Raw genomic sequence first — 27,985 nt, 5'->3', positions numbered from 1 at the left:
ACTGTATTTGGAAGCAATACATACAATTTGTCATTTAAATTAAGTTAAACCATATCTCAATGATATGACTTCATATAACTACACGGAAACATGGAATCATCATTGAATTGTGTACAAAATGAAGAAGGAATGGTTTGGATATTCATCTATAAGTTTCTACTTTAAAATAATATATTGTGACAGTAGTAGATTTTGGACAAAGCATGTAAATTATGTCTCTAGCAATTCCTAGATGTAATTGTTTCTACAAACTGATAGTACTTGGTTAATTACACCTTATATTTTGGGGAGGGAAATGTATGGAGCACCATAATTAAACTAGTGCCATCAAGACTGGCAAGTCACTATACACATGATTAAACTGATTTCCTATGAATATTAATCTAGGATGTCTTTATTATGAATCAGTTGTCCAAGGTTAAGCTAATCTATATAATTAATGTTGAATTTCAACCTATGGAGATAAAGTCAGTCCTGAGATCATTTTAATCCTCCCTCCTCATACTAAATAAGAAATTAAGGAGCTAGGGATATGTCTCATCTTATCTCCAGTTTAAAGAATATACTACTGCTGCAGAGGATCTGAGTTCACTTCTTAACACACACTCCAGGATGTCTGTCATTCCAATATTACCTGCATACATTTTCACATTCCTACACATAGAGAGAAGCAAGCATATAGTAATTGAAAATAAAAAGAAGGTAGTAGACCACTTGCTGCAGCCTATCTTTCCTCTCTGCCCCAGCTTGCACTCCCTCTTTTGTAGTCTACCTTCCTTATCCTATCCCTTTGTCTCACCCACCAACACCATAGACACTCTTCCCTTTAGCAACCCACTGGTCATATGGGCCAGCAAATCAAATCTTCATACTAGACTCAGCTTGCCTTTTGAATGTGAACCCTCTAAGCTCCCTGCCCTTATCTGCTCCCAATACCTATAAAAAAGTTTTACCCATTCTTCCCATGTTTACAACTTGAAGCAATTCAAAAACGTTCTGTACCAGGCACCAAACCACTGCTAAACATTCCTAAGATTCAGAAAGGGTAACAAAAAAAAAAAGGAAACAATACAAAACCCACCATTTGGTAAAACTGAAAGATAAGACCAGATATCCACACCTAAATTACAATCATCCCAAATGAGATTCATAGGTTCAAGCATAAAAATAAAACCTGTAACAGATAGAACAAAAATGTGTCCAAAAGAGCTCAGCAGCCCTACTACTGAGGTAGTACTGGCCTGGAGAAATGCAATGTAGCTGAAGCACTAGACAGGACTTGAAAATACCTAAACAAAATCAAATAGTAGAGTTAAATGACAAAAACTGTTCAAGACAAGAATGTGAAAGTAGAATCAATTAACTGGATATAAACTGGAAATAAAGAACTTAAGAACTCTAATAGGAATCTCAGGTAACTCTCACCAACAGAATATAAGAAATGGAAGACAGAATCCCAGGCATTAAAAACCATATAGAGCCCCCGCACCTGGTACTTTTGGCTGGGGCAGATACCTAGCTGGTCTGCTCCTGTGGAGATACCACATCCTGAGCCATCCTAGAGGAGCCACTGCAGGCAGAGCAGCAGACATTTTACCCCCAGCCATTCTAGAGGAGTCACTCCACTCAGATCAGTAAACACCTAGCTGGTCTGCTCCTGTGAAGACACCAGATCCTGAACCACCCTAGAGGAACCTAGGATCCTGCACTCAGAGCAACAGGATTTCAGGATCTCAGAGATGGCCTGAGTCCCAGGAGTTCTTCTACCCAGGAGCTTAGGATCACAGGATCACAGAGACAGGTGGACCCTGAGGAGCTCTGACACAAGCAAGATAACTGGAAAGACAGACTCCAGTAAGACTCAATGAGCACAAGTAACACTACAGTTAACCAGATAGTGAAAGGAAAGTGCAAGAACATAAGCGACAGAAACCAAAGTTACTTGGCATCATCAGAACCCAGTTCTCCCACCATAGCAAGCCCTAGATACCCCATCACACCGGAAAAGCAGGATACAGATTTAAAATCACTTCTCATGATGATGATAGAAGATTTTAAGAAGGACATAAGTAACTCCCTTAAAGAAGTACAGGAGAACACAGGTAAACAGGTAGAAGCCCTTAAAGAGGAACACAAAAATCCCTTAAATAACTACAAGAGAACACAACCAATCAGGTAAAAGAATTAAACAAAACCATCCAGGATCTAAAAATGGAAGTAGAAACAATAATGAAATCTAAAGGGAGACTACCCTGGTGTTAGAAAACCTAGGAAGGAGATCAGGAGTCATAGACACAAGCATCACCTACAGAATACAAGTGATACCAGAATCTCATGTGCAGAAGATACCATGGAAAACATTGACACAACTGTCAAAGAAAATGCCAAATGCAAAAAGCTCCTAACCCCAAACATCCAGGAAATCTAGGACACAATGAGAAGACCAAATCTAAGGAAAGTAGGTATAGATGATAGCAAAGATTTCCAACTTAAAGGGCCAGTAAATACCTTCAACAAAATTATAGAGGAAAACTTTTCTAACCTAAAGAATGAGATGCCCATAAACATACAAGAAGTCTACAGAACACCAAATAGACTAGACCAGAGAAGAAACAGCTCCTGTCCCATAATAATCAAAACATCAAATGCACAAAACAAAGAAAAAATACTAAGAGCAGTAAGGGAAAAAGATCAAGTAACATATAAAGGCAGACCTATCAGAATTATACCAGACTTCTCACCAGAGACTATAAAAGCCAGAAGAGCCTGGACTGATATCATACAGACCATAAGAGAACACAAATACCAGCCTAGATTACTATACCCAGCAAAATACTCAGTAACTATAGGTGAAGAAACCAAGATATTCCATGACAAAACCAAATTTGCACAATATCTTCCCACAAATCCAGCACTTTAAAGGATAATTGATGGAGATGCCAACTCAAGGAGGGAAACTACAACCTAGAAAAAGCAAGGAAGTAATCTTCCAACAACCCCAAAAGTAGACAGCTACATAAACATAATTCCACCTCTAATAACAAAAATAACAGGAAGCCACAATTATTTTTCCTTAATATCTCTTAACATCAATGGACTCAATTCTCCAATAAAAAGACGTAGAGTATCAGACTGGATACACAAATAGGACCCATAATTTTGCTGCATACAGGAAACATACCTCAGTGACAAAGACAGTCACTACCTCAGAGTAAAAGGATGGAAAAAAATTTTCCAAGCAAATGGTCCCAAGAAACAAGCTGGAGTAGCCATTCTAATATCAAATAAAATGGACTTTCAACCAAAAGTTGTTTTAGTAATTAAATAAAATCGTCCTCTGGTCAATCTGACTATTTAAGCTGCAGCAGCTCTCCCTAGCCTGGCTGCCATGTTTCTCGGCCTGAGGCCACTCTCACTGCAGCTAGAACCCACCCCCCAGAAACACCAGCCCTGCAACCCACTAGATGCCAGAGTGAGAGATGGCTCTGCCAATCTTCCATGCTGTCTCCGCAAGGCAGGGCATTTCTCAGACCATTCCACCATCCATGCGGGCCCAGTAAAAGAATGAGACTCTAATTCTTATAGATTAATCAAAGGCTTTATATGTTTGATAATGCTTAATAACAAGATGTCCATACAAAGAGAGTTATATCCTAATTAGCTAACCTATTTATAAGTTTATAAGTTGTTCCCCATGAGTGCTCTCCATACCTGTGTGGTTCTCCATCTTCCTACATCTCTGCCCTCTCCAGTTGCTCCTCCTCCTTTTTTCTCTTCCTCTCCCAACTCCTCCTCTTCCTCCCCTTACTCGTCCCACCTTAGCTCCTTCTACAAAAAGTAATCAAAAAAGATAAGGAGGGACACTTCATACTCATCAAAAAAAGAAATCTACCAAGATGAACTCTCAGTTCTGAACGTCTGTGCTCCAAATGCAAGGGCACCCATATACATAAAAAAAAACTTTACTAAAGCTCAAAACACACATTGCACCTCACAAAATAATGGTGGGGGATTTCAACACCCCACTCTCAGCAATGGACAGATCATGGAAACAGAAACTAAACAGAAACACTTTGACATTAACAGAAGTTGTGAACCAAACAGATTTAACAGATATCTATAGAACATTTCATCCTGAAACAAAAGAATATACTTTTATCTCAGCACCTCACGGTACCTTCTCCAAAATAGACTATATACTTGGTCACAAAACAGGCCTCAACAGACAAAAAGATTGAAATAATTCCTTGCATCCTATCAGATCACCATGGACTAAGACTGGTCTTTAATAACGACAAAACCAATGGAAAACCCACATGCATGTGGAAACTGAACAAGGCTCTACTCAATGATGACTTGGTCAAGGAAGAAATAAAAAAGAAATTAAAGACTTTTTAGAATTTAATGAAAATGAGGACACATCATACCAAAACTTGTAGGACTCCATGAAAGCAATGCTAAGAGGAAAACTCATAGCTCTAAGTGTCTACAAAAAGAAACTGGAGAGAGCATACATTAGCAACTTGACAATACACCTGAAAGTTCTAGAACAAAAAGAAGCAAATACACCCAAGAGGAGTAGAAGGCAGGAAATAATCAAACTCAGGGCTGAAATGAACCAAGTAGAAACAAGAAGAACTACACAAAATATCAACAAAACCAGGAGCTGGTTCTTTGAGAAAATCACCAATAACAGAAACAACAGACAGGTAGCAAATTCATGGAAACTGAGCAAATCAATATTAAATAAATAAATGGATCAAGGAAGAAATTTTTTAAAAATAAAAACTTTGTAAAATAGAATGAAAATAAATACACAAGGAAGCCAAATTTTTGAGTCACAATGAAGGTGGTTCTAAGAAACAAATTCATAGTGTCAAGTGGCTAAATTAATAAAAAATTCAATAACTTAATGGTATACCTGAAAGCTATTGAACAAAAAGAAGTTACAGGCAAAAGGAGTAGACAGTAAAAATAATCAAACACTGGGCTGGACTCAATAAAACAGAAACAAACAAACAAAAAGCAATACAAAGAATCAATGAAACAAACATTTGGTCCTTTGAAAATGTTTTCAATAAGATTGGCACTTAGTCAAATTAACTAAATGGTGGAGAGGAAAGAATCAAGTTAACAAAATTGGAGATGACAAAGAGGACATAACAGCAGACACTAAGAAAATACAAAAAAAATAAGTAAATTCTTTAAAAATGTATACTTCAACAAATTGGAAAGTCTAACAGAAATGGATATTTTTTTTCTTCATACATACCACTTACCAAAGTTACATCAAGATCAGATAAGCAATGCAGACAGAGCTATCAACAAGAGTGAAATTGAAGCAGGCATTAAAAGTCTCCCAACCAAAAAAATCCCAGGATCAGGTTTTACTGAAGAATTCTATAAGACTTTCAAACAAGAGTTATACCAATACTTTTCACATTATTCCACAAAATAGAATCAGAAGGAACATTACATAATTCTTTTTGAGACTACAGTTACCCTGATACCTGAGCCACATACTCAACAAAAAAAGAGATTTGCAGACCAATTTTCCTTACAGACATAAATGTTAAAATTATCAATAAAATACTAGCAAACCAAATACAAGAATACATCAAAAGGACCATCCACTTTGATCAAGTAGGGTGATCTAAAGCTGCAGGGATGGTACAGTATACAAAAGTCAGTAGATATACACCATCATATGAACAAACTGAAAGAAAAAACTTTGATATGGAAACACACACACACACATACACACACAAATAGGATAGCTAAAACAATCCTGCATATTAAAAGAACTAGTAGATATCATCATTCCTGAATTCACATAGTACCTTAGAGCTATACTAATAAAAAAACAGAATGGTATTGGCATAAAAATAGATATGTTGATCAATGGAATTAAAATAAAGACCAGCATGTAAGTCCACATACATTTATGGACACATGACTTCTGAGAAAGAAGCCAGAAATACACACTGGAAAATAGAAAGCATCTTCAACATATGTTGCAGGTCAAATTGGTTGGAAGCACGTAGAAGAACACAAATAGATCCATAGTTATAACCCTTCACAAAACTTCACCCCAAGTGAATAAAAAAAAAAAAGAAAAAACAAAAAAAGAATAAACCTCAATAGCCTTGAATTCAATGTCATAGGAAAGAAATTTCTGGGTATCATACCAATAACACAGGCACTAAGATTAATAATTAAAAGTGAAACCTCATAAAACCCAAAAGCTTCTGTACAGCAAAGGACACCATTATTAGACAAAGCAGTAGACTATAGAGTAGTAAAAGATGTTTACCAACAACACAACTGATAGAGGACTATCTTTATATATAAAATATATAAAGAACTAAAAAAAAAACTGGACACCAAAAAAACAAATAACCCATTTAAAAATGGGGTACAATTCTAAACAGAAATTTCTCAAAAGAGGAAACATAAATAGCTGGAAAATATTTAAAGAAATTTTTATCAACTTTAGTCATCAGGAAAATGAAAATTAAAACTACTTTGAGATTTTTCATCTTATCTAGTCAAAATGACCAAATGATAGCTCAGACTGGCCCAGACATGGCATAAGGGGATCACTAACCCCATTGCTAGCCATTACAGCCATGGTGGAAATTAGATAGGCAGCTCTTCAGGAAGCTATAGATCTACCTCAAGATCTAGTAATATCACTCTTGGGCATATACCGAGTAAACTGCACATCCCTCTACAGAGACACTTGCACAAATATGTTTACTGCTATACCCTATGCATAATAGCCAGAAATTGGAAACAGCTCAAATGTCTATCAATAGATGAATGGACAAAGACCTTGAGGTACATTTAAACAATGGAATATTACTCAGTTATTAACAAAATGAAATCATTAAATTCACAGGTAAATGGATGAAGTAAAAAAATTATCCTGAGTGAGGTAACTTAGAATCGCCCCCAATAAAACCCCAAATATAGAATGTATTTGTTTATATATGTGTAAAAGTAACTTTTATTCATTAGATGTAACTGTCCTCTCAGAGGCTCACTGATAAATAAGCTTATCTTTTGTAGTTATTTCTGAACTCTGGCTTGCTCGTTCAAGTCTTGGCTCAAAACTCCTCTCTGACCTGTCTGGTTTAAACTGGCTTCTCTCAGCTTCTCACTGAATTGCTTTGCTTGGAAAAACAAACAAACAAAACAACTGCCTCCCTGAACTGCACTGACTACACAAACTGAAAGGAATGGAACTGCTCAAACTCTGAATTCAATTGTATTCAACTGAACTGTGTTCAACTGCACTCAACTGAACTCATTTGCATTGCCTGAACTCAACTGAACTGCACTCATTGAAGTACCCTCCCCTCCTGACTAACTCTGAACTGCTGTTAAATAGCCTCTTCCCTATCTGTTCTCGTGAGAGTTGGATGTATCCTATCTCTGACTTATTCTGACATATCTTTCGATGATTCTTTTTCAGCCCCATGATTAGACGTCATTGTTTGGGATTAAAGGTGTGTACTAAGGGCATGTCTGTATTCCAGCCAGAATGATTAAAAGTCTGTACTCCAGCCAGAGTAATCATGTTACTGGATTAAAATTCCTTTACATCATTCCCCTTTTGGTTTAAGCTACATGGCATATAGGATCTACGTTTAATCACAAAATGCTAGAGAGAGCCCCAGCTAAACAACTCTCATCACCACATGATGTCCTCAGTTCTGAAAATGGGTTGCATTTAATGGAGTTGTTGATCAAATGGGCATCATTGGAAATCCCAGATAACCCAGGCTACTGCTAATCCTGTCTAGTGGTCTCCTGAATGTGAGACCCTATTACTGATGGCAACACCTACACAACTAACAAAATATAGAGAAGTCAAGCTGGTATCTAATTAAAACCTTCACCCCCTACTGGTGAGTGTTTATCATATCGGTAGGTACTCTACATGCTACCAAAGGAGCATGTAGAGTAAACAGCAATCCAGATACAAATCTTTTGATCTACAATAGTGACCTGCATATAAAATGAGCTAATGGAATAGAGGAATGAAGCTTTTGGTAGTGGCCAAGCAAGATCTGGTTGGATTTAGTGTCTACCATGTAAGATGGAACCCATCTCCTACACTGTTTGGATGGTAAAGATCCTGAGCCTAGCTAAGCCAGGGACCAGAGGGAAAGACAAATATCACTGTTCTGACAAAGTTCTGTAGTCATAAATTGGATCCCAATTCATTATCTGTTATATTCATATGTCACTGTCTTGCTTTGCCATCATCAGAGATGCTTCCTTCTGCAGAAGACAAATATAAGTACAGAGACTTACAGCTGGACAATGTGTATAGCGTGAGAAACTTTGAAATGTTTGGTTCTAAGCGTGATGCCTCTCTATTCACAGCTTAGGGAACTCAGTGAGAGAAGAGGCAGAGAATATAAGAGTATGAGGGGATTAAGGACGCTAAGGAAATAAGGTCTTCTAGATACAACAGGACTGATGAAAATATGAATTCACAGAGGTTGTGATAGTATGCACAGGGCCTGCACAGGTCTAAAACAGATAGGCCAAAGCTGAGAGGGAAATAGACACAAGTCCCCATCTCTAACCCAGAAGATATCTCCAGTTGGTAAAATCATTTGCAAATGAAAGGAGTCATTCTCCCTCCATTTCCCTTTATAAAAGAGTAGGCCTCTAAAAAGATAACAACCAAACATGACAAAATAAGATATAATAAGACAAAGAAAAAATTCATATATTGAGGCTGGACAAGGCAACCTCATAGAAGAAAGAGTAACAAAAGTAGATAAAATAGTCAAAGACACACTTGCTCCCTTGGTAGGAGTCCCACGAAAACACCAAACTAACAGTTTCAGCATATACACAGAGAACCTGGTACAGATCTTTACATGCCTTATTCTTGTTTTTTCAGTCTCTAAGAGCCCATATGATCCCTGCATAGTTGATTCAAGCAGTCATGTCCTCCTGCTATCTTCTATTCCCTCTGCTTCCTTCAATCTTTCCTCCCTGTTTTCATGAGGTTCCCTGAGCTCTAAGGGGAGAAACCCAATGAAGACCTCAAATCTAGATTCTCTCTGCATAACTCCTGCCTCTGGGTCTCTGCACCTGCTCTCATCTGCTGCCTGAGGAAGCCTCTCTGGTGAGAACTGGACAAGCTATGATCTATAAGTACAGCAGAATATCACTAGAAATTATTTCTTTTTCTTTTCCATTTTTGTTTTTCTTCTCTTTCTTTTTTGATTTTGATTTGTTTTGAATGAGTCATGTTTGATTCTGCCATAGGTCTGTAGGTTATCTAGTTTCTAGTTCCTGGTCCTGCAGGGAGCTTCCTTTCATGGCATCGGTCTCAAGTTAACCAAACATTGGTTGGCTGCTCCCACAAGTTGTATGCTACCATTGCCTCACCACAGCTTGCAAGAAGGACAGATTGCACATCAAATGTTGTGAGGTTGGGTTGTTGCCTGAGTTTTCTTGTCTGTAGCCTACAGAGTATCTTCCATACCAAAGAAACTAGAATGAAGAGTGAAAGAGTCCATGCATGATACAGATCAACCTCTATACATTCTATGGGCTATATGGATGTTGTCCTTGGCAATGGGGCCAAGCTGTGAGTTTTTGGAGAGGGACCTTCTGTTCTAACATCAGCTTGAGTTGTTTAGGAATCTCCATGGGACTCCCTCACCAACAATTCAAATAAAAGCAACTGAGTCCCACCAATAGAAGCCCTACCAAGCTGCAAAAAATATCCAGTTCAGAGTCTACATCCTCCATTACTATCAGTCCTCACTAGAATCATCATCATAGATTCCAAGCAGTTTACACTGCACTAGATTTCTATACTGCATCCAAATGCAATTCCAGCACTCTCTCCATGCATTCTTTCCCATCTTCCACCTGATACCTCATCCCTATCCACCCCCAGTACACCCATAAAATCTACTGTATTCCCCATTTCTTGAGGGATTCATGTTACCCACCCCCACTCTCTAGAGCCCTTTTCTTTACCTAACCTCTGTGGGTCTGTGATTTGTAGCATTATTATCATTTAGTTAATAACTAGTATCCACTTATAAGTGAATACATATTATTATGTCTGTTTTCTGGGTCTGGGTTACCTCACTCAGGATAATTTTTCTAGTTGCTTTCATTTGCCTACATATTTCTTGATGTAATTTTTAACAGCTGAGTAGTGTTCCACTGTACAAACATACCATGGTTTCCTTATCCATTTTTCACTTGAAGAACAACTAGCATTTTTTTTTCCAGTTAGTTTCTGGCTATCATGAGATATAAGGGGTGGTTCTGATGCTCTGATTGAGAATCTGCATGTGAGTGCTGAAGGTCTTGTTCACCAATTGGTTCTTGATGAATCAATAGAAATGTCAGCAGCCAATGGCTGGGCAGAAGAAGCAGGAATTCCAGATTCCTCCAGGCAGGCTAGGAGATGCAGGAGGGGCAAGAGATTCTCTTGAGAGGGAGAGAGAGCCATCAGTCATTTGAGATCTTGAGTGGAATGTCCATTGGTCGCTTCCTCAGGTGGGATATTAGAAACACAACTAAGGGCAGATTTAGAGGTGTTAAGCTAGGAGTAAAGGTAACTGAGCAACTAAACTGAGGGAAGATTTAGAGGTGTGGATCTGGTAAGGGCATGTTAGCCATGGGAGGCTTAGAAGAGCCCAGCCACTGAGCAAGTTATAAATGAGCTCTCTCTCTCTCTCTCTCTCTCTCTCTCTCTCTCTCTCTCTCTCTCTCTGTGTGTGTGTGTGTGTGTGTGTGTGTGTGTGTGTCTTTCATCTGTGTATCCAAGGGAACCAGGGCAGTATCTGGTAGCGTGCTCCACTGGAGTTTAAAGTGGGTAGTAGAAACTATACATTACAATGAATAAAGTTTTAATGAACATAGTTGAGCAAATGTCCTTGTGGTAGAATAGAACATCCTTTGGGTACATGTCCAAAACCAGCACAGCTATGTCTTGAGGGAGATTGATTTCTAATTTTTCTGAGGAACTACCATGTTGCTTTCCATACTGTTTGTACAGCACTTCCATCAGCATTTTTCCCTTATTTTACATCATTGCCAGCATAAGCTATAACTTGTGTTACGGATCTTAGCCATACAAACAGATATAGATGGAACTGGTTTGCTTTTATTTTTACAAGAACCTATACTTAAGGGATCTTGGATATTTTAGAATGTGTCAAGTTTTAAATAGACTAAGTGTTTTAAAGAGATTGAGCATTTGAAGACATTGGATTTTTAAAGACTATGGGATTTTTAGAAGCTGGAATGTGATATTATATTGTGATATTGACACTAATATGAACTCTTAGGGATAAACCATAAAGAAAAAGCTATGTCTTAATAATGTACTGGTGTGCCAAGTTGACAAAGGGTCAATTTTCCTAGGTAGTATTTTTGGTTTTTGTTTTGGCTTGTTTTGGGGTTTTTTGTTTGTTTGTTTGTTTGTTTTGAGTTTTTGTTTTCTTTTGTTTTGTTTTACCTTCTTGACTTAAGCTAAAGTCATCTGTAAAGATGAAGCTTCAATTAAGGAAATAGGTCCACTGGCAAATCTGTCAGACATTTTCTTGATTAATAATTAACATGAGAAGACATACCCCAGCACATACCCCAGCGTAAATGGTGCTCTTTCTGGGCAGGTGAAGCTGGTTTGTATAACAAACCAGGCTGAGCAAGTTATGGGGAACAAGTCAATAAGCAGCACTCCTCCATGTCCTCTGCATCTATTCCTGTCTCCAGATTCCTGCTGTGATTTCTTTCATTGGCTCTCATGATGATGACTAAAGACCAAATGAATCCTCCCCTCTCTAAGATTCTTTTGTCCTAGTGTTTTTACACAATGATAGAAACCTAACTAGAACAGAAATATTGTTTGTCAATGCTATGCCTCAATGCATTTACATGCCGAGACAGTGAACATTGGTCTTACCTGATTGGCCATTTGTAGAACCAGAAGGTCACCCATGCCAGGAAACTCAGGCTGACAAGGCAAGTTAGAGCTGTTTTATGTCGATAAAATTAGAGTAGAAAGGAACATAGAATATTTAGCTTCTGAAGAATGTAACAGGCAAACATTTTTTCCTGATATTTTCTTTACTCTGAAAAGTTAATTTCTTGGAAAATAAATGGTTAGAATAGTAATTCTGTTGATAAGAAGAACCAATTTTAGCTGGAGAAGGTGATGGAACTTAAAAGACATGTTTTAATATGTACGATCCACAGAAGATATCTTTTAATTCTATCAAGAATAGTTTTGAAAGCATAAAAATGGCTTTGGTGATCTTTCCAAAGAGATATTTGCAGTAACTAAAGGTGCAAAATTGAGTTGTATGGTTCCATTCAACATTCTATTATAAACGGATTCCTAGTTCCTTCTCTCATTGGTGGAGGCTGTGATGACTCTCATGTATGACAGACAACTTTTGGTATGCAAACCTCAGCAAAAATAACCTTCTTTATCACTTCTTTGTTATAAAATTGGAAGTTTAAAAATCTAAGTATTACCCAACATAAGGTCACCATTTCAATCCAAGTATATAAAAGACACACTACCAGAAGAGGGTTCAAATTGGCTTTACTGAAGGATGGGTGAATATAGCTGAAGCCTAAGGCCCAAATGATGTTTCTTTCTTCCTCTCTGAAGTGATGACAACTGAGCTTCCATGGGCTCACTCATGAACTTCTCTTCCCAGTCAGTGACTGAAGCTGGAATGTGGAAAACAAATCTTGGATGGGTCCTACATATGCAGGTCCTGCTGACTCTGGTTATGGCATAGAGACTGGAACTTCAAAAACAGGTCCAAGACAGACAGGGAAAGAGAGAAGAAGCAAGAAGATAAGTAAACAGAGACCTTCAGTAAGTATCATTTCAAAAATCAAGGAAATTTCACCCAACGATGTTCAAGTCCCATCAGCTACAACAATCCCAGGAATCACTCCAGAGGTGAAAGTATCTCTGAGTACTTTACTGGCAATGTTGTGGGAGAGCCTTCCTCTATTCAACTCAAGGATAAAAAGAGAAGTTACATGAACAAAATGAGAGTTAACCATCTGACAATTCTTACTGACATAGGAAGACTCTGTTCTGCCTTCCAGTGGTTTTATGTTTTTGTTTTTATTTGTTTGTTGTAGTGGTAACTCCTGGCACTTCGAAATCATTTGACTACTTTTCTGCTTATTCTCTGCTTTTCTAAGTCTCTTGGTACAATTTGATACAATCAATTTAATATAATTTGATATAATTTCTAAGTCTCTTGATAATTTGAACACACACTTTAATATTAGGATATTAGGATATATTTTCTTTCTTTTCTTTGTGTGTGTGCTTGTGAGAGAGAGAGAAAGAGAGAAAGAGAGAAAGAGAGAGAGAGAGAGAGAGAGAGAGAGAGAGAGAGAGAGAGAGAGAGAGAGCGCACATGGTGGGGGCAAGGTTTCTCCATTTAGCCCTGGCTTTCCTGTAACTTGCTTAGTAGGTCATGTTGGCTTCAAACTCATAATCTACCTTTCTTCTGCCTCTGTCTCTGCCTCTCAAATGTTAAGATTAAAGGTATGTGCCACCATGCCTGGGCTGTCATGTTTTGAATATTATTGTCAACGCTCACAGTTTTGGTTGGGCACAATTCAAAAACTCCTGAGCTGACTGAACTAGACGGATTGAATTACCCACTTTGGAAATCAGTTACTGATAGTGTTGGAACTTTATTAGAGGGATGGAACTATTATATACTTTTATAACTGAAGGCAATCAAATATTTTTATATAGGTGAAAAACCTATAGTCTTTAAACTCAGTATCTTTTTCTTCCTCTGCTCTGACAATGTTGGTAAGTACTCTTAACAGAAAGCACAAGGTCTTTTCATTCATGAAGTAATGACACAAAGCAATGTACTGGAAGACTTCTCCCCTCACTTAGCTTCTTTGCCTAAGCTGAATTTGTGTGACATCTGATGATCCTTTCACTCTTTTCAATAGAGGACTCAATTATAAATACAATAAAATAAGATCTTAAGGAAACTCAAAAAAGAAAGGCATATATTAGCCATCATAAATGTCAAGAAGATAGCTTTTATTTCTCTCGCCCCTTCTACCTGTTTTTCTGCTTTGTCCTGCACCACCCACAGACACCCCCACATACTCATATACACAGACACATACACACAAACACACACATACACACATATATTCAAAGATATATACACATAATTAGGCACAGCATAAAAACATACAAACACGAACATATCCATATATACATACACATATACACAGAGACATATGTAGACACATAGATATATACATGTGTAACGTTCCATATGCATATACACATACATGCATACATAGATACATGTGCATACAAATACACATGCAGACATGCATAGCTATACACACATATACTCACAAACCACACAGATACACATATGTACAGATATGCATACACATAAGCACTGACATATATCCAAACACTTACACTCAGACATAAACACATAGAGATACATACATACAAACACTGACGTATATGCAAATATATACACTCATGGATACACACACACATATATACATATATAAACACATATCCACCAACACACACACACCTACTGTTTAGAATTTTTTTCACAGAATCACAATGACTGTTGCAAAGGATCAAAAATATTTTACTTTAGAATTTGTATGCTGCCATTTAGAATCACTGAAATGTGCTGCTGTAGAAGTGAGGAGCGGGAGAGCAGCTCTGTACACTGTAGAATGAATGTCCTGCATCACAATCATTTCCACAGGAGAGCTCAACTGGCCACCAGTGTCGTCAGAGTTCTTCTTTGGTACCTTCCATCTGTCCAACCCGTGATCTTTCACTCCAATTAGCGAACAATATGCAATTAACTAGGCTATCTTTCTTCAAATTTCACTTTATTGTCAAAACATTCTGCTTATCCAGGCTAAATATGAAAGTACTAGATTATCATGCCTAAATGTTGAAAGATGGCCCTCACATGCCCACTCAGTGTCCTCTGTCTATACCTCCAATTCCAGCATCTGTTTGGACAACTTACTACAACTTGTTTCCAGTAGGTTCACTATATCATTTGCAGATAGTTGTAAAGTACTAGATTTTTCAACCAAATATATATTTTACAAAAGCTGGTGCCATAACATTAAAATAATTTCTGATACATTTTTGTACATTAGTTTTACAATCTGTATACTTTCAAAATTCAATGGGACTTTTTTTTTGGCAAGAAAAAGTTTACCAAAATTCTTTGAATATAAAAATATTCTTTAAAAACTGAAAGAAAAACCCAGCATAAATTTAGTCATATAAACATTTCTTAGAGAATACTTTTTTCACTAAGAATTATATTGAAAAGTATTCCCTTGGACTCTGACTAAAATTCTAATTATTAACATTATGTTTCATAGTGATGACAATGACAGAGAAACAGGAAAAATAAGTCACTTTGAGGTAAAATAAAGAGAAAGTCTACGGTGCAATAAAAGTAACATCTCTTTGGTTACTTAAAGGCTGCATATAGCAAATATAATTTATTTTAAGCTGGTATTAAGTATATCAAAGCACAGAGAGCCAGCTTTAGAGTTTGGCATATAACTTTATGACCCAGCACCATTTGGAACATGCCATCTAATGAAAAAGATAATTTTAATATTGAACACAGCTCTTTCTTTTTCTTATCAGGGAAGCCCAACATGTAGAAAAAAATGTTGACCTTCCCAGCCACCTACTCCTTTAGGGTACAGTACCATTTATAGTAAAACTGCTCAAATTCGTTTTTTTGAAAAAGAAGGAGATATCAATACCTGACTCCAAAAGGAGGAGGAGGAGGGGAAATACAAATAGAAGCAATCCCAGGCCCACCACAAGGAGCCTGGAGCAACGCTTGACCAGAGGGTTTAGCCAAATACGGCCGGTCAGGATGGAATAGCTCCATGACAAAGCTTGGCGGGCTTCCTTCACCTTCTCCTCTTCAGCCATCAAAAAGGCATTTTCATCTGCTTCTAGTTCCTCAAATGAATCCGTGTCTTCTCTTTCTAACACAAACGTAGATGGACAGTCAAAGAGCATGTCTACTTCATCATCATCCTCCTGAGTAGGGAGCAGGCTGGAGCTGGGATTGTATGCTAGTGCAGAGAGGGTTAAGGGGTCTTCTTTTCCTCTATCTCCCTCTTCACTTGAACAATATTCACTCTGAGCTCCCTTCACTGGGGCACCTGGAAAGAAACATTATTTTATACATTTTAAACTTCAGACTTTCTTTTTTTCACATAAACCTGCATAAATAAACAAATGAAATTCAAGGAATATGTATAACTTTTCTATAGAATATTGACATTAAGAAACAGCCATATGCTTTTGGATCAGGAATAGCAAGCATAAGGGCAAGATGTCTCCCAGTTTCATGGTGGATCCGCCAGGATTCGCTGCTAGAGGAATTAGATGTATATGGCTTACAAGATTAGGATTCCAGATGTTGTGCTCACAGATAGAGTTGACACTGTTTCTAAACTAAGTTTGTGTGGTGTTTTTCTTCTCCTGGTGACTCAACTGGATTCAAGAGAGAAAGGTAAGGCAGCAAAACCTGTGTTTGCCTGATGTGCACCACAAAGGCCATGGGGGATTTGAAGCACCGGGCTGGTGTGATAGATCCTGCCAAGGGAAATTAGCCAGTAGGGTGGAGACATCTCTGTGGCCCCAGGCCAAAGATGAGAACACCGTCTGGAGCCATATGGCCCACCAGTAATGGGCATAGCGCTGGAACAAGTCATTCTTTTTTTATATTTCCCGCAACAGGTGGAGAACCAACATGTTGGGGAAGAATCCACTAGAAATTTAAGATTATTAGTCTGAGAGTTAGAGTTTTAATTTTATTTTTTTAAAGTGAGTAGCTGGGTAAAGCTAAATGGAGTTGTCACAGAACTCAAGTGCTGGAGTTGAAACAAAGAGAGCAGCTCTGAGATCCCCTGCTGTGGGGAGCTGCAGGCTGCTCTGAGTCACGGGAGAAGAATGAAAAAAGCCTTCTTAGGGCAGATACTGATTTAACTGTGATTTATAACATTGGGATTATTTGCTTCTAGGAAAAATTTATATACAGATTCCAGTCGAATCATGTGGGGAATTTTGCCCACGGTTTGAAACTACGATAGGGAAAATGAGTCACTGACTCCAAATAGAGAATGCAGTGATAATCATTGCCTGCCTGCTATGTACAGGTATTAAATAAACGTTTGTGGCTCCAGGCAGAGAGCTGAACAGATAGATGGTATAACAAGATGGCTGCTCTAGGCAGAGAGCCAAACAGTAAGATGGTATGAAGACAGTTTGCTTTAATATGTCTTACAGGATATTCAAATTCTGTCTAACATGGGTTCCATGGGAATTCTGGGTTTAAATTCTGCTTTGACAAACTGCCTGCTTATAAGCAGGTATAGATAAAAGTGTGAATCAATTGTTTTAAAGATGGTATAAAGATATATTGCTTTAATAAGCCTCACAGGATACTCAAATTCTATCTAATGTGGGCTCCACAGGAATCTTGGGTTTTCATCCTGCTTGGCAAAATAGACAAAGCCTAAGAATAGGCACATACAGTACGTTAGTTTACTTCATTTGTTTTAGATTGTTTTAACTTTCAAAATGGGTGTAGTTTTTGAGCTTTGTGGTTTTATTATTCCTCTGCAAGAGAGGGCAGGATACAAGCTTTTCTGGTTTCTGACTCAAGGATATGCTGATTAGGGAGAAAGGTTTTGTCTTTGAGTTTTTAGAAAAGGTGATTAGTATATACACCTTCCAGAGTTATATGGATCATATATGATGAAGAGAGACACCCCAGAGGACTAGATTCCAGAGAATCAAACAACAAATATATCTTGATAATACTAAAATTTTGAGATTTGTATATTACAGAATACACAGCCTTGGTGAGTATCCTCGTCAGACATGCTGAACTGACCTGCTTGAACTCCTGATGTCTTGAACTTTCAGCTGGATCCAGTTAAGACACAGACATCAGAGACTAAATTTTAGGTCTTCTTAAAGCCAATCAATTTCACCATTTTCCCTACCCTCCCCCATCTTCAAAAATATCTCAATGCCCATACTCAGCTTGAAGAAGTTATGAAAAGTTGGCATCCCAGTTCCCTGGACTTTGGAGCTGGAACTGGTTATTACAGGTTGTCTTTCTAGGGAATGTAGAAATGGTCATAATTGGAACAGGGAGGATATAGCTAGAATTGATTGCATAGCTGTAATCTCTTTTGGTAGAAATCTTTATAATTGCTACTAGGTTGAAGTCATAATTTCTTACTTTGGTACATAATTTATATTGATGCAAAATCTAGGTTTTCATTGATATAAATGTCTTCTATTGATAAAAAAAATTAAAACTACAGGACTTAGACCCAGTTTTCCTATAACTGTGATTATAAACTGATCTGAAACAACTAAGCCTGTGAGTTAAGGGCCAAATAGAAAGTTCATGGCTCTGGGTTTATTGTTAGGGTGCTTTCAGATATTTTAATTAGAAATAGCTGAAAGTAGTTAACACAAAACAGTCCAGATTACTTTACATAGGTAGTCAGTTTTCAAAAACATCAGAAACCCACAGAATGTGACATTTAATGTTATTTATTCACCTGTGGAGACAAGTCTACCCCTGACAACATTCCCTTTCTTGGATTCAAAGAAGAAATTGAGCATCATTGGAGTTGCTCCTGTTGTGGTGAGACACACAATTGGCAAGAATTGCCTCATTACATCTACAGACAAAATACTGTCCAGGAAAAGGACACATCAATAGATATTTTTTTGGTAGAACTGACCTGAAAGGACCTCTCTATTAATGAAAAAGACCTTTACAAATAATACTTGAAAAATACATATAAATAATATTATACAGACTGAGTAGGAACACACACGGAGCAACAAGTAAAGAAGTGATCAAAAATTTGAAAAAGATCAAAGGGTAGGTAGAAGATTTAGAGGGAGGAAATGGAAAGGGTAGATGTTATAATTATATTATAATCTTAAAAATTAAAATAGCACATATGCTAATGACCACTAGGCATCAGGAAACATGTTCAACATCATCAGGGAATTACAAATCAAATTTGTATTATTATAGAACACCAAGGTTACTAGGATGATAACATTTCTTTAAAAGAAATATTTAATTGTTGGTGATAATATAAAGAAATTAGAAGTTTGTAAATTACAAGAAGGCATTTAATATGCTTAATCACTAGGAAAAAAATTTTGGTGATTTCTCAGAGTTAAATCTAAACTTGTTAATCATATGGCCCAGTAATTTGACTCATAAGTACATTCTCAAAACAAACAAAAAAACTGAAGTAAATACTCTATGTCTTCTATTCTATTCCATTGATCTACCAACCTGTCTCTGTACCAGTACCATACAGTTTTTATCACTATTGCTCTGTAATACAGCTTGAGGTCAGGGATAGTGACTTCCCCCAGAAATTCTTTTATTGTTGAGAATAGTTTTTGCTAGCCTGGGTTTTTTGTCATTCCAAATGAATTTGCAGATTACTCTTTTAAACTCTATGAAGAATTCAGTTGGAATTTTGAAGGTGATTGCATTGAGTCTGTAGATTGCTTTCAGCAAGATGGCCATTTTTACTATAGTAATCCTGTCAATCCATGAGCATGGAAGATCTTTCCATCTTCTGAGAACTTCAATTTCTTTCTTCAGAGACTTGAAGTTCTTGTCATACAAATCTTTCACTTGCTTGATTAGAGTCACACCAAAGTATTTCATATTATTTGTGATTCACTGGACTCTTCTAACACCTACAATAACATCATTTTTTGTGACCAATGTCTAGAACTCATGAGAATTCATGTAGTTCTTTCCCCTACACTTCTCAATCATTTTTTTCTGCACATTGCCTGCTGAAATGGCTGTCATCAAAGTTGCAATGACTACCAAATGGCTAAAACCAGTGTGTGTGTGTGTGTGTGTGTGTATGTGTGTGTGTTCATCTTCTGTCCTCATCACTCAGCCTCCATGAGTCCAAATTCCTTGCATTTCATTCACTTACGTTAGCTACCTCAGTCCACACTCTACTCAATTTCAGGAGTAACCGCAGTTCTCTCCTCTTTTCTCTCTACCTTCCTCCTGAAAGGCTCAACTGAATGTTTAGTTCATACTGGGGACAGCATACACTGACAGAGACTGCCTGCAATAGATGGAGACATTTCAGAAGCCCAGGGCAGCTCCTTGTAAAGAGGATGGTGTCTGGGACCCTGAGAAGCAGGAGACACATCCCTCCAGGGGACTCACGATCTGAAATAAGAGACTGCCTGTAGTAGCCTGGGATGGAAACATCTCAGTAGCCTGCAACAGCTCTTTTTCCCATTTCTTCTAACCTTAGCTCTGGACAATGGTTGTATAGATTTCATTCGTGTGTGACTGTTTTTCAGTTGGTCTTGGTGTGTATAATTATTCTATTATATCTGACTTTCCTACTTCTCCTTCTGCTCTGGTGAATTCTGTGGAACGAGGTGTTCCTTGATGTAATGATTCTTAAACAATTAAAAATTGAGGCATAGGGAGCAGCATAGCACAGTCCTAATAACCCAGGTGCATCTGTGTTTTCTCATCTTGGAAACAATGCAATAACTGTATAATGGTAGTTTCAATTAATGCTTGACTTGGAAAGAAAGTTTGAAGAAATTATTAGAAAATGAAATAGAGACAATATTGGGACCCCAAGAAAGGAAAAAAAAACTATTAAAATTATGAAATAAGTTTTGCACAACATTTAAGAGTGGTTGCTGGATAAGTAAGTATAGAACGCATAAAATTATATGTTAGTAAAACTAAGTAAAAACACTGGGACTCTTGGGAGAGTCATTATATGCAATGTACAGAAGTAGAAACCTAGTGGAACTACTGTGTTAAGGGTTAGCTTGATTCTTTCTGGCCACTGCCTGGCAGCTTTGCCCATGTCATTCATCATTAGAGCTTCACAGGAAAATGCAAGTAGCTGACCTCGGAACTCTGAGCTCTAAAATATAAGTTAAAAGTTAAAGGTTAAATGATAAGTTTGCAATTATTATTGTTTTTGTTATAGGACAGGGAATAGGGAAACTTGTAACTTTGGGGGACAACTGCAATTCTTAATTCTTTGTGGGATATGGTTATTCTTTTGAATTTGATTTGGAAATGATTATATAATGTCTTTTTTTCTTCCTGGTTTTGGAGTATCAATATAAGACTCGGGCAAGAGAAAGGTTAGTGAATGAGTGAGGGAATGAATGAGAAGGTGAATGAAAGAGCATGTGAGGTGAATGTGGAGAGCAAATGAGAGAGTGAGTGAGAAAGCATGTAGAGAGCATGAGAAAAGAGTGAGTGAAGAGAGAATATGAGGTGTGTATGGAGTGTGTGTGTGTGTGTGTGTGTGTGTGTGTGAAAGGAGAGTGCATGTGATGTATGTGAGGTATATGTGAGATGTGTGTGAAGAGTGTGTGTGTGAGTGAAAGGGGAAACATATGTCAATGTATGTAAATTTCTTTCATATGGCAAGTGCTATTACTATTAGCATATACTTGAAAGGTCCATTTTCAGTCTCTGTCTATATTTGTTTTGAAAAGATTATATAGTAGGCCCTAATAGAAATATAGAATTGTAGGACATCATGAAAACAGGGCTTCTGAGAAAGGTTTTTGCGTTTTCTTTTTTAATTTAATTTTATTTTTTTGAAGATTCCACAGCACCAGGAAATGTTTAATCTTAAAAAACAAACAAGAAACAGCTCTCGAATCTGCTATGTGGCATCATTAACAGGAAAGACAGTGTACAATTTAAACTGTCCTAGTTCTTCCCGTTTTTCAGCATTCTCAGAAAAAACCCATCCTTGATAATGGCAGAAAGTGCAGAGACATCTGAATGGCTCTCTCTTCCCTTTTGTAAGGCCCCGGGAGAGGGCAGACCCCCACTCAACCCACGAGAGATTACGTCCACCCAAAGACCACGAGACACCGATTCTTGTTGCAATCAGCAAGAGGTATATTTCAAATAATCAGCATGCTGAGGTAGAAACTTGTAGCCCACACAAGGGCAGGAGTTTTGACCCCCAGGCTCGGGCACAAGGGACATTTAAAGGAGAAAACCGCAAACAAGGGGGCTGAAGGGGGAAACCAAGAGGGAATAGCAGGAAATTCCAATCCACATCATAAACCAGGGGAGTGGGAAACATCCTGTACACAGAAAGTTTCCATTATTCAACTAGCCACAGACCTACAGGGGTGGAGAGTGAGTAACATCCTGTATACATTCTTTTCAGGAATGTGACCTTAGCCTAGTCATTTACCTTGTGGTCAGTCACTTCCCAAGATGGCTTGGCCGAACTATATTACTAGTTCTGCCATTCTTTTTCTGAACAACTTGGCTGACTTGCCCCCTGGCTAATTCTTTCTTAGGGTGGCCAGCTAGTTCCTGGAACCTAGGCCTGTGAACCTGCCAACCTTAATTCAGATGAGGGGGGTCTCAAGCTTCTCTATGAATTCTTATATCCTAACACTTTATACTCATTGCCCTCAAGCCTTTTTTGTCTCTGCTCAATCCGAGCAAATCGCTTCATCCTTGCTATAGGATCTTGCAGCACTGACAACAATGTGCATACCATTCTCTTGGGAAAGGCGCTCTGAACTTCCCTCGGGACTCTTTCACTTTTGTTCTCCACAGGTTTGCTCTCAATCAGGTGACGTGCTGCCCCTTGGCACTGGGCTTTCAGGGTTAGCTTTTTCATGACCTTCACTAGTGTTTCTGGTCCTAGGACTTCTGAATCACAGGATGAGTGCTCTTCATTTTTCGTCTGAGGAGTTTCTGGGACCTCAACTGGATCGACTTTCTCTGATGGCTCCTCCATGGCAGTTGGGCAGAAGAAGCCTCAAAAACTAGCTCCGAGCAAAATTACCTACATCCAAGTTCCAGCTAGCAGAGGCAAAGTGAGTGAGGTTTTTGCTTCTTAAAACATCCTGGAAAAGCAGAAACTCTTACTAGCTAGGGCTTCTATTGTTGTCATAAAACACCATGAAGAAAGTCACTAGGAAAGGAAATGGGTTTTTTTTTTTTTTGTCTTATAACACTCAGGTCACATTCTGTCACTGTGGGAAGCCAGAATAGGAACTCAAGGCAGAAACTGAAGAAGAAGCCAAGGAAAATTGCTAGTTAATGGCATAGTACTCATTGCTTGCTCAGCCCGTGTACTTACACAACACAGAATCACCAGCTCAGAGATAGAAGGCACCACCTACAGGGTCTAGGCCCTCCCACGTCAATCATTAATCAAGAAAATACCCAAAGAGTTGCCTACAGGTCAATCTTCACAAATAATTTTTTTATGTTTATAGGTATTTTGCCTGAATGTATGTCTGTGTACCGCATGCATGTCTGATGCCTACAGAGACCAAAAGAGTGTCTTGGATCCCCTAGAACTGAAGTTACAAATGGTAGCGAGTGGTGTTAAGAGCTGAACCAGGATCCTCTGGAAAAAGAGGCAGTTCTCTTAAAGAACAAGCCATCTCTCCAGCCCCTACAGACCAGTCTTAAGAATATGTGTTCTACTGCAAGGGAATATAAATAAAAGATAAAAATATCTATCTGGGTTCCCTGAGGGACAAGCCTGACTGCCTAGGGGTTGATGTCAAAAGTATCCCCTCTACAGGAAAAAGACATCAGGACAGGTATGGCCCTCATGTCTCACTGGACAACGACAGGGGGACTGGAGCCATTACAAGGTCCCCTTCAAATACTGGAGGTCAGGCCTCTATCCCTGACTTCCCAAGTTTAGAATTCCCACAGCCCTTCTATACTTAGAGAATGGAGGAGATGTCAGGGGCATCCCTGATTACACACTGAAGGCCTAAAATCAGCCATAGGCCTAAAATCAGCTAGGCCTGGCATACATGTATACCAACACCAAGTCTTGGGTCTCAGCAGAAAAACACTGAAACAGATGGCTATAAGCTAATGTCAACAGGCAGCTTTTGTGGAAATTTACCAGCCTGAGTAATCATAGACCTTGTAAATAGGTAGCCTGGGCAGACAATTCCAACTTAGATAAGGACAAGCGAGTCATAGGCAGAGTCATAGTGACTTGTCCCCTGAACCTTCATCTAGCCGATACCCGGTTCTGATGATATCTGTATTCCTCCTGATCATCCACACTCCAGTGTCATTCCCTTCCCCACATCCTGCCTTTCTGTGTTTATAACCCCTGTGTGAATGAATTACGATTTGAGAAAAAATAAATTATTAAAAAAAAAGAATATGTGTTCTAAATTGAGCGTCTTTCCTCCTAAAAGATTTTAGATGTGTTAAGTTTGCATAAAACTAACACAACTGACCCCTTGTCAAATTGGCACACAAGTACATTACTACTAAATCATAAACTTTCCTTTTCTTTCATGATTATAATATGAAATATTTCAACTTTTAAACATGCCATAGTCTTTAAAAACTCAAACACTTTTAAAGTTAAATCTCAATAAATACAAGATCTCTTTAAAAGTTCAGTCTCAATAGTATCTAAAATCTCTCTACATCTCCAAAGTCTCATTAAGTGTAAGCTTTTGGGCTCAGGGGGAAGAGGGAAGTCAAGTACTCTCATTTCAAAAGGACCGGGGAACAGTTAAATCAAATCAACAACAGCAAAAAGTTCAACAGTGCAAAGCTCAGTGTCAGATGTCTGTAACTTAGGATCCTCTAGTGTTCAAAAGGCCTGAGCATCTCTCCTTCTCTGGGTCTGCTACACAGCACAGGCACATGTCTAATAGGCTCAGGTGAGCTGCATTCCACGTCTGTTATTGTCCTTGATGGTCATCCATGGTGTTAGTAAGGAATGGTGATGATGGAAAAGTGACTACCAGTGTTTGGGAGAAAACAATAATTGTAGAAGTGACAAAGAAGATTTTAGCTCAGTGAAATTTTTATGATCCAATACTGATACGTACTTGTACAGATTCATAACATGTTCCAAGTACACCAAGAGTGAACCCTCATATAAACTGTGGGTGTGGGGCAATCATTTTGTGTCATCTAGAAAAATATATCACTCTGTCAAATAATGCATATAGGAAATGACTGTACTCCTTTTGCTTTTAGACAAAACAAAAAGCTGGAACATTTTTTAAACTTAGGTCATGGAAACTAGCTCCTAGTACATAAGGAATGAGTCTACTACTGACCTACATCCACAGGAATTTTGCCTCCCAAATGCTAAGGTCATGATCCTAATAGTAGTAGTCATGTAGAAAGCAAACATTCTCATATTTATTTTGTTCATGTCTTTAAAAGATACCTGGACTATTTTCAGAAAATTTGTATTATATACCCTAACAAATATATTTTTAGGAATCGTGAAGAAATACCTTATTTCTAAATTATTTTCATCACTACCCATTACGACCAAAAACCAAGAAATGCTGATTTACAATGATAATATTGTGATTTATAATATGTGAATTATTATTTCTCTACATTAAAATAAATATTCTCTATATTATTGTCCAGTTTTGAAAAGATTCATATTAATATATTCTAATATAGAAATTCTTTTAGTATAACTAGAATAATACTATTCATAAAAAAAACTTCATATGGCATTTCAGCTTTCCTAAACTTGTTACTGAGAGCATTAATGCACAAGAAAATGTTCTACACATTTGTGTTTTTAAAAATAAGATAAACATAATACTTGTATATATAAATCATACAAAACGTGAGGGCACAGGAGGATTGTGAGTTGCCAGCCACCTTTGTATGACACAGTAAGTTATAGGCTAGCCTAGTCATACAAGCTTTTCTCCAACAAAACAAAATAAAATAATAAATATATAAGTTTTAAAACAATAACACATCACACATTGCTCATAATAAAAATACAGTGAACTTCAACTAGGACATCAATTTTATGAATATTACTCAGCTATGACTAATTCCAGCTATTTTTTAGAATAAATTTTGTTGTAACCAGTAGACAAAAAAATACACAAACATAAGAACACATGTAATTTCAGCAGCATTGTGACTGATTATCTGACTTCAGAGTTGTACATGTTACAACAGCATCGTGGCTGTGGCTCTGACTGTAAATTTCTAGTTTAGTTTCTATTTCAGTTTCTCAGACCACAAAATACCATAAATATGATAATTATTGGGAAGAAAAATGGGCTTAACATCAGCCCGACTGAAGTTATTTTTATTCAATTTTAATTTTACTCATGTTCATGTTTCTCTGTGTGTGTGAGCCATCAGAGACCAGAAGAAGGTCTGATATTTTAATAAAATTCTACTTGGAAGATAAATAAAGGAGCTCTGCCTCATTATCAGAAATAGACCTGAGATCAGAAACTCACATAGTGAGAGGCAGAGTATTTTGATCATGTTTGATCAGCATCATCTCTCACTACTGAACAATCTAGAGGAATACACAACAGCCTTCCTCTTGTATCTGCTGAATAAAGAAGGTGTCTTTATTATTTTATTGCACAATAGAACTTGGCTTCCCATTTCCCTTCTCACTTACTTGCTTACACTCCTCAGTACCCTTCTCTGTTTCTCTCCTTCCTGTTCTCTTCCTCTTTCTTCACTCTTTATAAAAGTAACTCTATGCCACATTATCCTCAGCTTCTCTCTGGATCACCAATGGTAAGAATGCATCTGGAAGCAATCACACTTAACTAGGCATAGAATGACAGCTCAGGAAAAAGCACGTACCAGCATTTCGAGGTATGACCTTGGAGCCATGTTTCAGCAGACGAACAAACACATTACTGCTGCAGTGGTTCATCATGTGCAAGTGGAGACTTCGTTGAGTCCTAATCTTGACCAAGCATTTTGCCATAGTTAATATTGTGATCTTCCTAAGGGTCTCTTGTCAGTAATGGTCCTGTACATATACAACCAGCAACAACAGCTTTGACCTTTTGCTCACTGTCCATTCTGTTTCAAAGGACCAAGACAGGACACACTGTGAATGAATCAAATGTCAAGTTCTTAATGTAGCCAACAAAAATAACTCATGATGGATAGACATTGGGCAAGGAGGAGGGAGGAGATACTATTTATAAATTCTCACCCCTTCTCTAATGAACAATAAAATTTTACACGTAGTCCTCACTAAGATTTTTTATTTTGATCAGTGTTTTTTGATCAGTGATCTCTGATAAATGTTAAAAGCCCCAGTATAAAAAGAAATTTTCCTAATTCTACAATGGAGGAAACAGCTTACTTTTATGTTTTTTCAGACATGCTTAATAGGTCTCTATTATGTTCTAGAGCAGATTTGCCAAATTAAAAATAATGCAAACTGCAATCTTTTTAAATGAAAAAAAAATTTAAGCAGTAAATCACAATTATTTTTAATAAAGTCTTTTATTTTAAAGTAGAATATCCTGGTTCTGATAGCATTGCTTCAACCTGAAGTGGTTTGCTAAGCAGTTCATATTTTTCAGTGATAATGGTGTGTGCTGCATGAGTATAGAAAGTTTCAATTGGGACAAGTAACACTGCTGGTGGTATTGAGCAGTCACATGGGTTCTTAGCATGCTGTTCTTAGCAAAGTGATTTGCATGCTTTATCTCCATCCCCATCACGATGCCAACACTTTATTTATTTTACAAGCAAAGCGTATGGAGAAAATTGACATGGACAGATTCAGAAAATTAATAAATGGTAATCCATGCTGAACCTTGGCATTCAAATAATAACAGTTGACTGAAATATAAATGGCCATGTTGACAGCTGTTAGTGCTTGGATTGCAAGCTGTAATGTGTTTTAAATGCAGGAGTCAAGTATCACATTCCCTTTACACTTTGAAACCCTGCACTTGTGCATCTGAAAGAAACATGCTTGGGCTCTAGCATGCTCACTTAGTCTACAAACATTCCCACTTTTTAGTACATGCTATATAGCTAAAATTTTT

The 27,985-nt window shown here is 37.7% G+C and overlaps 1 protein-coding gene across 1 annotated transcript; it reads right to left on the bottom strand.

Moving 5' to 3' along the window:
* Positions 1–12,795: 12,795 nt before the first annotated feature.
* LOC114610130 (FERM domain-containing protein 3-like) lies at positions 12,796–26,904 on the bottom strand. The gene is made up of 3 exons (XM_028754606.1): positions 26,778–26,904; positions 15,838–16,248; positions 12,796–12,815 (listed from the first exon to the last, which is right to left on the bottom strand). Exons 1-3 carry the CDS (start codon positions 26,902–26,904, stop codon positions 12,796–12,798), a joined length of 558 nt encoding a protein of 185 aa, XP_028610439.1.
* Positions 26,905–27,985: the final 1,081 nt, after the last annotated feature.

The sequence above is a fragment of the Grammomys surdaster genome, unplaced genomic scaffold (genome assembly GCF_004785775.1).
Source record: "Grammomys surdaster isolate TR1022 unplaced genomic scaffold, NIH_TR_1.0 126029, whole genome shotgun sequence".
NCBI classification, from domain to species: Eukaryota; Metazoa; Chordata; class Mammalia; order Rodentia; family Muridae; genus Grammomys; species Grammomys surdaster.
This window is presented reverse-complemented; position numbering and strand designations above follow the sequence as displayed.

Coding starts and splice junctions, on each gene's coding strand:
- LOC114610130 (XM_028754606.1), bottom strand. CDS start 26,904: ATGGCAAAATGCTTGGTCAAGATTAGGACTCAACGAAGTCTCCACTTG. Junction 16,249..26,777: donor GGTCATACCTCGAAATGCTG/GTACGTGCTTTT, acceptor GTTTCTTTCCAG/GTGCCCCAGTGAAGGGAGCT. Junction 12,816..15,837: donor CCTCCTCCTTTTGGAGTCAG/GTATTGATATCT, acceptor CTGTTTTTGAAG/TTCCAGTCTCTATGCCATAA.